We start from the raw sequence: 12005 nt of genomic DNA on the forward strand, positions 1-12005 counted from the left end.
TGTTTATGACACATTTTAACAAGAGTTTGGCATTTATTGTTTCACTGGAGATCTTATGTATTGCACTACAGAAATCAGAAATGAATAAGTAAATGGTTAATTATATATCTGTATTCTGACACTGACCACCTAAAAGTCACTGGCATAAAGCTCAATATCCCAATAAAGGTATGAAAGAAATTTAAATTTAGATTTAAAGACCACATCAAGGCTTGCAAAAACGTTTATTATTTGTCCTCGTGTTCAGGTGTGTTAACGGGTGATTTAACAGAGCAGACGAACAACAACACATTATAATAAAGATAATTTTGGCTCTTCATTCTCTGATGTTTTTGACATCAGTCATGAGCCAGAAAACAACACTTATATCCCCTCCTCAGAGCCGTAACTTGACCTCACTGCGTGTACACTCGTAGTTTGTTACCAGCAGTGTGTATTTTAAGGCATGACACATTTTTTTCCAAGGAAAAAACGCTTAAACGTCATTTTAAGCTAAAAGATGAGTTTTAAGTGATAAAATTATTGACTATTTAACTCTTTAAGTCCAAAAGCCATAATTTTGCAGTTTAAAGTATTTTAATTCTATATATGTTTATGAATGAAGACATGAAATGTTTTTACAAGAGTTTGGCATTTATTGTTTCACTGGAGATCTTATTTATTGCGCAACAGAAATCAGAAATTAATATGTAAATGGATAATTATTGTATCTGTATTCTGACACTAAAAGTCACTGCCATAATATCCCAATAAAGGTATGAAACGGCAACATTTGGTCCATTAATACTAACATTTTCTTTTCTCTTCTATCCTATATCCATTTAAAAAAATAAAGTACTTTTTTTTTTTACAAATTACACAAATGAACAACGTTAGACCAAACACATATTGTTGGTTTGATTGCTTCTGTTGCTCTCCTCATTTGTAAGTCGCTTTGGATAAAACCGTCTGCTAAAATGATTAAATGTAAATGTAAATGAAAGAAATGATTTAAAGACCACATCAAGGCTTGCAAAAACTTTATTATTTGTCCTCGTGTTCAGGTGTGTTAACGGGTGATTTAATGGAGCAGACGAACAACAACACATTATAATAAAGATAATTTAGCTCTTCATTCTCACAGTCCGTTTCTCTGATGTTTTTGACATCAGTCGCGATCCCAGAAAGCAACACGTGTGTCCCCTCCTCAGAGCCGTAGCTCGACCTCACTGCGTGTACACTCGCGTAATGTCGTTGTATTTGCCTTCTGGAGCCTCGTAGCTCGTAAGCGGCGGCGTGTAACAGGGGCCGTCGTGCTGGAAAGGGAAGATGTCTGTATCGGGACTGACTGCTGCTTTATAAAGCTCTTCTGACTCCAGCTTCAGCTCCTCCAGCGCTTGTGTCTGGGCCTCCAGCGCCTCCTGGATCACCAGCATCTCCGTCTGGTGCTGCGAGCGCTTGTATCGGGACCATTCCTTCAGCAGGAGAGCTCTGCGCTCGCTCTCCTCGAAACTCAGTTCAGGAGCCTCACGGACCCTGGAGAAAACAGGAATCAGATTCATTCAAATCACCCAATCACAATGTACACAGTAACCCTTATTCTACTGTTTTCCCTCCCTTTTTTATACCATGAATGTAAAGCGTTTTTCTTGAAAAGTCCGTCATTAAAAAGTTAGTAATATAAGATGTTTGTTTAATGTTTTTGGTGTCTACGGTACACTACTGGGCAAAAGTTTGGAAATTATGATGTTTTTGGTTTGTGGTCATCAAGGTTGCATTCATTGTAAATATTGTAAAACAGTAATAATGTGAATATCATTATAATTTCAATGTGAATATATTGTGAAATGTAATTTATTCCAGTGATCAAAGCGGAATTTTCAGCATCATTACTCCAGTCTTCAGCGTCACATGATATAATACTAATAATTATAATAAGATTATATTATTTTATATATTACTATTTATTATATTATATTATATTATATTATATTATATTATTATTATCTTAATTATTAATATTAAAAATAGTTTTTAATGCTTCATTTTTTTTTGGAAACCATGATACTTTTTTCCAGGATTCTTTGAATCAGAAAAATTCAGCTTTGTCAGGACAGGAATAAAATTAATTTTCAAATATATTAAAATAGAAAACAGTTATTTTAACCACTTAAAGTCCGTGTGAACCGGAAGTTGCAAACGACTTTTCTCCAGTGCTGTGACGTATTTCCCAGTGAAAAGGAATATTGAACAGAGGGCAGGGTTTTACTCTAGTGCTCCTCCTCTCCATCTCTCGCTCATTACAGACTAACGGTTTGAGGGGAGTGGTTAAGCGTTTCTCAACCCAAGCCGTCAAGCATACGTCATCAGGGAAGGTCCTCCAAGGCAGAGGGGAGGGGCATTTTCAGATTTTGATTAAAGATTACGAAGCCAAAACATTTTTTTCTGTGTTTTAACTTGCACGGATTAATTGTTCACCACAAGACTAGTAATATGCGCTAACAAAGTAAATAGGGTCCATTTTGATTTCATGCCGACTTTAACTGACACTCTTTTTTTAATTGCCTTTTTTCCTATCACATATTTTATTAATCATCATAAATTAGGTATCATTCGAACGCTTACACCCTCAGTATTCATCCAGTAAAACCATTTTAAAATCAGACACCATTTACCATGGAAATGCTACTTGTAATTTCTTTAAGCGGGCGGTGTTGTGTTTCATATTAAAAATGTACAGCACAATTCTTTTTCTAATCTTAATAAAACACATAAGGTTGTTAAGGTCTGAGACTCAAGGTTCCATATTTGGTGACTGTGATAGAAATGTATTAATTTGTTAAAAGAGAACATAATGTGGGCGTCACCCGGTGACTATTTCTATTAATCTCACAGGAACTTAAATTTTTGTGATATCAACTTTTTTATAGCATTTTTAAAGTCCAAATTACTTTCTAAAAAATATATTTGTATAAAATAAAAAAGTACAGTTGTTTTAAAGTAAATTTAAACTTATATAACTTTTTTGCACTTTCATATTTTTTTTGTGTCCTCTTTAAAAAGAGACCAACCTTTGGTCTGTATTACGTTTGGATATTCACATCTATGCGCAATAAGGGGGATGACAGTGAATATTTCACATTATTACAATTTTTACTGTATTTTTGATCAAATAAATAAACTCTGACCAGTAGTAAACATAATTCCCATATAATCTCAATTTGTGTCATTTTATAGACTTTACTAGTCCTCTAAACATGTAGAAAACATGTTTTTATATGTAAAGTATGTATGTTTTTATGATAAAGTATGTGTGTCCAGTTATTTTACCTGGTGTTGTCGAAGCTCTTGGCTGATGTAATGAAGTCTTCAATGGGAATCATTTCTGGAGGAACTCGCTCCAGCTTTTTAAGCTTCTTCTTTAGACGTTCTTTCATCATTATCTCTCGGCGCGGGTCCACTTTCTTCTTCTTCTTCGGCTCTGCTCTGTTGGACAAGACAGAAATCTCAACATTTCCTATAGTGAAATACAAAACTTTACCATGGTAAGTCCATAGTTTTCAGGCCAAAACTCTGTATTTTCTACAGTTAAAATCATAATAAACTGATATGCAAACTCCATGAAACAGTATTAGAAGATTCATTTCTGTTTTATAATAACAGTGGTGGTTACACAGCAGCTAAATGTCCTATGGTATTATTTTAAGTAACTTGTAGTACCATGAAAATCATGATTACATGGTATATGAAATATGGCAGTCCTATGGTATTTCCATGGGAGCTACAGTAAATAAACTATGGTGATTTACATTAGGGAATAGTGTTTAATACTTCTGCACTGACCTTAATGGCACTGAGGTTTTCAGGGAAAGCATTGATGTGAACCAGTGACTGTGTCTGACAGCAACCACAGAACTGCTACTGTAAAAGAGAGATTTATCATCATCATCATCATCATCATGACCTCTATTAGAGAAATACTGGTATTATCAGATGCACGTGGATTTCTACAGTCAAACACGTACCATGATGCTTGACTCGATATAATCCGGCTTGCAGTACGACACACAATCCCCGCCATAATTCCCAGGAATATCGACTTTACAAATATCAATGATGAGAAGTTAAAACTGTTTTACACCTTCCGGTGGCCAATGCGAATCTGTAGGTCGTGGTAAAAACACGTCCGTTTGACATACGCACTTTCCGCATTACTATATCTTCATCTTCGACCGATTTCAGGGATATTAAACATCATACTTATTACATAGATAATTTAATGTAAGTTGACGTGTAAAATGTGCATTATGTAGCGTAATGTAATATTTGACAGGTTTGTCGAATGTTGTGAAGTGAATGTTGAGGGTAAAGTGGGTGAAAGGTCGGCGCGGTGTGTGTGTGTCGCTCAAACGGTCAATAACACCTTCTCAACTACAATCACTATCATGTCTCTCCTGAGAGGTTAGTAAACTTTATATATTTTACTTTGAATTAAGTGCATTATATTGAAACTACGCGAATGATTTGTTTGTTTTTTCCGCTTTTGCTCTTATACAAACTGCACTTGAACTTCAATGTCACTTATTGTTATACTTTCCTTTTGCTTCCTATTTGAATTTGTTTTCTCGTTTTATGATCCCAACCAGTGAAACAGCTCTGAAATATTCATGGGTGTGCAGTTTATTTATTGTTTATTTAAAGGGATTTTGTCTTCAGCTAATTATTGAGAGATTCAAAGCTTCATTTTGAATCATCATCATAACCAAAACTGAAATAAATGTAAGTAAAAAATAAGAGTGACCTGTTCTGTAGGAAAATCAAGCATCAGATCAAACTATATATATATAACAGTCATTACTGACAGAATTAGGTTAAAGGTGAGGTCAGTGACACACATTAAAAGTCTTGTTTGTCTTTGTAATGTTTACTCTTTTTAACGATGTATGTTAATGTATAAAAGTGTATCATGGTTACTATGCATTTCTACATTTTGCATATTGTAAAGTGTTGATTTTCTTAATATTAACTGCAGGAACCTACTGACCAGGGCTGAGTTTGCATTGTAAGCCTTAGTTGATCGTAGAGCAATTGCCACCAATGGTCTCTACCATCACCTTAGGCTCACGAGGCTTTTGGGAAACGCAGCCCAGATCTAAGCAGATCTCTCATGTCTGTGTTTGTCCAGGTGTGTTCATAGTCTCGGCCAAGAGAACGCCGTTCGGCACGTATGGAGGCGTTCTGAAGGACCACAGCGCTACGGATCTGGCTGAACACGCCGCTAAAGCTGCTCTCGCTGCTGGGAATGTGGCGCCGGAACTGGTCAACAGTATCATCATGGGAAATGTCATGCAGGTGGGATATGATATTCAGTATATTCAATTTTAAGACACTACATGCACTGGTCAGTTTTGAGATTTTGGTTTATTTTGCTTACATACATTGTCCTCTTTCAGAATAGTGGAAAGCAAACATCCCATTACTTATTTAAAGGGATAGTTCACCCAAAAATGTTAATTATTCCATAGTTTACTCACACATAAGCCATCCTAGGTGTATGACTTTCTTCTTTCAGCCGAACACAATCGGAGTTATATTAAAAAATATCCTGGCTCTTCCTAACTTTGTAATGGGAGTTAATGGTAACTGAGATTTTTAAACCCAAAAAAGTGCATCCATCCATCATAAAAGTAATTCATAAGCCTTAGTGGGTTAATAAAGGCCTTCTGAAGCGAAGCCTTGCGTTTGTGAAAGAGAAATATCCATATTTATAACTTTATAAACTATAATCACTGGCTTCTGGTAACATCTGTACGTGAGTCTAGTTCCAGTGGAAGAGTGACCTCTGACCCGACGCATGACGAGTGACCTCTGACCCGTTTTACTTTAAAGGTTTACTTTATCTGTTTGCATCTGCAGATTTCAACTACAAAACTATATCTTTTAAAGCTGTGAGTCAGAAATCTCCACTTCAGCCGCTTTACACACACCAAACTTCACAATTTCTTATCTATATTCTGGAGGCTTTTACAGGTTTATATGATATTTTACTCCAATGAATATGGTCAAAACTTTTTTTTCTGACTGTTGACATAAAAAGAGAAATCCAAAATCTAACAAAAAAAAAAAACTTTAACTCTAATGTCAACAAAATGAAACCAGAATTTTGCAACCTGACTTTATCCAGTGTTCAGTCATATATCTAATATATATATAGTTACTTGCATACTATATATACTGTATATATGTATGTATAAGACAAATCATGCAAGTATCCACATGCAAGTAAAATCAAGCATCAAATATTATAACTATCTCTCTCTAAACAAAAGTAGAACAATTAATCAACATTTCAGGATTCTATGAACAATTTAGAATTCACTGTGTGTGAGTGTTTGTGTGCGTGCAAGTGTGTGTGTGAGTGCATCACTGAATAGTCGAGTCCTCCCTCTTTTTGTGACAGGCATCACTGTATCTTCCTGCTAGTAGGATATAATCTCTTTTTTCACCTAATAAAAGTTGAAGTTGTGTTTTATTGTTTAATTTTCTCTCTCTCTCTCTCTCTCTCTCTCTCGTTCAGAGCTCTGCTGACGCTCCCTACATCGCGCGTCACGTGGGTCTGCGGTGTGGTGTTCCCATCCCAGTGCCGGCGCTGACTGTCAACCGCCTCTGCGGGTCTGGATTCCAGTCCATAATCAATGGAGCACAGGTACGAACCCAAATGAAACCGAAACGGCGCAGTAGTTTCCTCACAGGAGATGCTGATCAGTGTGTGTTGTGCTGTAGGAGATCTACCTGAAGGAGTCAGAGGTCGTCCTGTGTGGCGGCTCAGAGAGCATGAGTCAAGCTCCTTACGCCGTCAGGAACATCCGCTTCGGGACAAAGTTTGGAGTTGATTTGAAGGTAAAGATCATCATGGTGTTCAATGATTCTGAATTTAAAGGAGTCGTGACATGGATTTTTTTAATATTTTTATATGTTCCTTGAGGTTCACTTATAATGTTAATAAAGTTTTTGCTCAAAAAAACAAATATATATGTGTAAAAACAATTATTTTCAAACTTCATTCTGAGCCTCGGTCTGAAATGAACGGCTTTGAAGGCGCGGCTCCTTTAAGGCGTCAGTAAACGCCCACTCTTATGATTGGCTAATGTCATTGCATAGGAAACAGAGTCAACGGCACTCGCTATTGCATGCGATTAAGTGTTTTGAAACATTGTCCATATAAAACCGTCTAGTTATGCTCTGATCAAAATATTTAATTGGCTCTTAGTGAGTGCAATAAAATGTTTTTTATCTAGTATTGACAAATGAGGAGTCGTGGAAATGTTATTGGTCAAAAGGTGTTAAAACCCTGAATATCATGAACATTCTAACAAACATTAAAGAGCATTTACAGAAAACTGAAAAAAGAAAACATGCATACAATAAATAAAAAAACACCTATACATAAGCTAAATAAATAAAGTTAAAAACATTATAAATTGACATTTAAAAAAATATTAATAAAAAAATAATGAATAAAATAAAATGGACTACATTAACAAGCAGAGGAAAGCAGGCTAAACCTTATTAAGCATTAAAAATCTCATATTGCTGCTGTAATCTGTCACTTTTTTTATTACTAGTTAAAGAGATTTGAGAAGTGAGTTTGTCTCAATCAAAAAATGTGAGATCATAAAAAGTGATGATAAATTTACCAAACAAAATAAAGAGACTGAGGATATATTCCAAAGTCATTGTTGGTAGTGTAAGTATAATAGTAAAAACATATCTTTTAAATTAAAGGATTGGACAACAATAGCTAAACGAGAGCATAAATTAGACCAAAACTCCTGAATAATTTCACAATTAAAAAATAAATGTATTAACGTTTCATCCTCATGACCAGTGCTAAGAACACCAGCACATATAGACAGTGAAATTTACAGGGTATATTTAGTGTAAGGTTTTGGAATACAGTACTTACTGTATGAAGCTTTGAATAACATTTGGTGTGTGTGTGTGTGTGTGTGTGTGTGTGTGTGTGTGTGTGTGTGTGAATCAGCTGGAAGACACGCTGTGGGCAGGACTGACAGATCTGCACATAAAGCTCCCCATGGGCATCACAGCAGAAAACCTGGCAGAGAAATACCAGATCACACGCGACGACTGCGACCAGTACTCCTATGGGACGCAGCAGAGGTGGAAAGCAGGTGAGCGTATCGATCGACAGCCCAGCACTGCATTGGGTCACACACTCACACACATCTCTCTCTCTCTGCTGCAGCTCATGAGGCTGGGTATTACACCGCTGAGATCGCACCCGTCGACGTGAAAGCCAAGAAAGGGAAAGTGTCGATGACGGCTGACGAACACCCGCGTCCTCAGACCACACTGGAGCAGATGGCGAAGCTGCCCACCGTCTTCAAGAAAGCAGGAACCGTCACTGCAGCCAACGCTTCGGTGGGGAGAACTGAACAAAAGAGCATGTGCTTCTAAACAGCATTTCAATAATTCTAATATGCTGATTTGCTGCTCAAGAAACGGTTGTACTGCTTCATTTTTTTTGGAGGAAACTGAATTTTTTATTTTTTATTTTTTTTGGATTCTTTGATGAATAGAAAGTTCAAAAGAACAGCATTTATTTTATTTGGATACAAATCTTTTGTAGTATTATACATGTGTTTACTGTCACTTTTGATCGATTTTAATTATCGAATTGGTCCTTGCTGAATATAAGTATTTTATTAGTAATATTTATAAGTAGTATTTATAAGTAATTTATTTTTCTCTCTTGGTATCTTCCCGTCAAATTTTTAATTGTGGTGTATCACTGTTTTCACCAAAATATGAAGCAGCACAACTGTTTTCAACATCGATAATAATCATAAATGTTTCTTTTAAATCATATTAGAATGATTTCTGAAGGATCATGTGACACTGAAGACTGGAGTAATGATGCTGAAAATCTAGCTTTGATCACAGGATATAAATTACAATTTAACATATTCACATAGACAATGATTATTTTAAATTGTAGTAATATTTCACAATATTACTACTTTTACTGTTTTTATTATCAAATAAATGCAGCCTGGGCGAGCAGAAGAGACTTAAAAAAAAGATCAACCATATATATATATATATATAAAAAGCCTCTAAGTGCCATCTGAAATTTTCTTCTAGAATGATCATTTTTATCAAGCTTGTATATTTAAGTTCAATAATTTCACTTAAATTACAATTAATAGGTAATTTTCATTGCCAATTAAGTGAAATTACTGAATTTAAATATACAAGCTTTATAAAAATGATCATTCTAGAAGAAAATTTCTGATGGCACTTAGAGGCTTTTGCATCTGAACTCTTCATACATATATATATTATAAAAAATCTAAATGTTAGTCAGCATTGCCACTAGTGATTTTGTGTTTTGCATGTGTTTATGATGTCACTGGCTCCACCCACAGGGCGTGTCTGATGGAGCTGCTGCTGTGGTCATAGCCAGTGAGGACGCTCTGAAGGCTCACAAACTCACACCATTGGCTAGAATTGTGGCCTATCACATCTCAGGCTGTGATCCCAGCATCATGGGAATTGGTGAGTCCAATATCCACCAACGTATTCTTCTATACTTAGCAGGGGGGAAATAAATAAATAACTATATCATATTTTGTAAATACAACAGGGCCTGTACCTGCCATCACCGAAGCCCTGAAGAAGGCTGGTCTCTCACTCAAAGACATGGACCTGGTGGAGGTAGAATAATATATACATACTCTTGGTTTCTAATTAGGCTCATCACACTATGCATGAGTTGTTTAACTTCAGAGAATGCCCACTTAAATGTTAACTAGAGTGATGAAGAGTGGATTTAGTTAGTGATGTTTTTCAAAGATTGTCAAGCAGGGTTTCATATATCTGTTTTCTGTGTCTGTCAGGTCAACGAAGCGTTCGCTGCTCAGTATCTGGCAGTGGCTAAAGCTTTGGGCTTGGACCCTGAGAAGACCAATGTTAACGGAGGAGCCATCGCCATCGGACACCCGCTCGGAGCCTCTGGGACCAGAATCACTGCGCACCTCGTTCACGAGCTCAGGTGAAGACACTTACAATAGCAATGTTCCCTTCCAAAGTGGTGAATTTAACTTTGAATATCGCATAAAACATTTGCGAATAAAGCAACGTTTCCATCCCGTGTGTTCAAGAGCCCATAATCGTCACTTCCTGGGAAAATGACACAAAATATCTGTAATAAAAATGGAAGTTGTGGCTTTTTTTCCCTCCATTATAAGTGAGTTTCGTCTCAGAGCGTCAGACGAAATGTAATAAACGCTGTAATGTTCTTGCGTTCGGATGCTGGTGTTTGGGAAGGCAATCGTGCGAGACGCTTCTGGAGGGAATTAAACCAGACTTTTGCTCAGGCGCCTCAGAGCCACCAATCCAACATTTGAGATGCTTTGATGCGATTGGTCCGCTGGTTAGTCCAGTTATCCAATCACAACTTTGATTGAGGCAGGTTTTTGTTGCACATTGAGGATGTATTCAGTAAATATGTTCCTAAAGTAGTTTATGCATGTTTTCTTATCGGATGAAAGAATAATCTGCCTCATTTGAGTGTATATGTTTTTATACTCATTTTTAAAAGTTATGTGCATCTTGGCGTTTCCATCCAACCTTTTTTTTTTATGCAATATTTCAAAATTTGCATAAAAATAGGTGGATGAAAACACATCTACTGTGACCTATTTACATGGATTCTGTTCAAAGTCAACATGAAATGACTTTCTGAATGCACATTTCTGATCTAACTGTGCATCACTATCATTACACCTGCTGCACTCATGGTACGGCAGAAAAGTTTCTTGATTATTACGCAGGAATGAGAGTAGTTCCTAGCCATATCAGCCTAGAAAATCGCAACTTTACATTTTCCGTCGGTCTTAGTACACGATGTAACTACAGAAGAGTCAAGTTTTAAATAGGAAAAATATCAAAACTCTTTGGTCATTTTTTTGAGAGAGATGCTAATGGTCCTGTCCGATTCAATGATCTATGCTAAGCTATGCTAAAAGTGGTACCGCCAGACCCGGAGATCGGCTGAATGGATTCGAAAACGGTAAAACTCAAATGTTTAACTCTGGGGGAGCTGTAAAATAAGCCTATTTCCAAAAAAAGTGGAGTATCCCTTTAAGTTTAGATCTGAATATCCTGTTTCACTCAGAAATAGTCACATTATGGCAGTAAAATGGGTTTTAAGAGCCATTTTCAGGTTGTGTAATCCTGATCATGCATTGCTGTATTAATATAGCATGAAGTCATGTGATGTGTTGTATTCTCTGTTCCCAGGAGACGCGGGGGAAAGTATGCGGTCGGCTCTGCCTGCATCGGTGGCGGTCAGGGAATCGCAATCGTCCTGGAAAACACAAACTGAGAACATCTCACACACACACATGTTGCTGCAAACAAATCAAGTCAAATTCAAAGCCTAATTCACACCGTCCCAAAGTCTGTAAGAAAAACACAGTCTGTGTACAAACTTGGAATAAAAAGTTTATTTTGCACTTGATTATTGTTCTTGTAAAAGGATCATGTGATTGAGTGATGGAGCCGTGTCTGTGCAGGAGTTCGTGTTTGGTTACGGTTCAGTGATGCTGGAAGTAACGTGCCTTTGCTGTACTTTAGTCTCTGTGCCTAATTCCACATCCGGCTGGATTAACCATCTCATGCTTTCCAGAAATGTAATATATTCATTCTGTTGTGATTCAACTCCATGTAACAAAAACTCTTGATTATGGACTTTACTAAATGATTTTGTATAGAATGTTGACATGTTCACCGACCAGAGCCCTGACTGTTCTTATCAATAAAGAATGAGCTGTAAAATACGACACTGTGTAATGTTCAGCCTTTACTTTTTCCCTCTTGGCATGCAGATTTATTAATAGTTATAGAGACTACAATCACAGGTGGATCAGCCGTAGCACATAGATTCACAAGGATTACCTTTGGATGCACTTCCAGTCTTTAAATAAATAACTCTGAGGAGA

General features: G+C 36.6%; 2 protein-coding genes across 3 annotated transcripts; one reads left to right on the plus strand and one right to left on the minus strand.

Moving 5' to 3' along the window:
* Window positions 1-1002: 1002 nt before the first annotated feature.
* On the minus strand, window positions 1003-4170 carry mrpl40 (mitochondrial ribosomal protein L40). Of its 2 annotated transcripts, none has more exons than XM_084390506.1 (4): window positions 4005-4170; window positions 3823-3897; window positions 3310-3465; window positions 1003-1515 (listed from the first exon to the last, which is right to left on the minus strand). In XM_084390506.1, the coding sequence occupies exons 1-4, from the start codon at window positions 4058-4060 to the stop codon at window positions 1206-1208; spliced, it is 597 nt and encodes a 198-aa protein (XP_084246632.1). In that variant the 5' UTR covers window positions 4061-4170; the 3' UTR covers window positions 1003-1205. The 2 variants fall into 2 exon arrangements, with proteins under 2 accessions (XP_084246632.1, XP_084246631.1); XM_084390505.1 differs by having other exon boundaries at window positions 3823-3900; window positions 4005-4145.
* An 84-nt stretch (window positions 4171-4254) lies between these two features.
* On the plus strand, window positions 4255-11846 carry acaa2 (acetyl-CoA acyltransferase 2). Its single transcript, XM_084390504.1, has 10 exons — window positions 4255-4440; window positions 5165-5331; window positions 6557-6685; window positions 6763-6879; window positions 8024-8171; window positions 8246-8421; window positions 9429-9558; window positions 9647-9717; window positions 9900-10054; window positions 11305-11846. Exons 1-10 carry the CDS (start codon window positions 4425-4427, stop codon window positions 11387-11389), a joined length of 1194 nt encoding a protein of 397 aa, XP_084246630.1. The 5' UTR covers window positions 4255-4424; the 3' UTR covers window positions 11390-11846.
* Window positions 11847-12005: the final 159 nt, after the last annotated feature.

The sequence above is a fragment of the Rutilus rutilus genome (genome assembly GCF_951802725.1).
Source record: "Rutilus rutilus genome assembly, chromosome: 19".
Lineage (NCBI taxonomy): Eukaryota > Metazoa > Chordata > Actinopteri > Cypriniformes > Leuciscidae > Rutilus > Rutilus rutilus.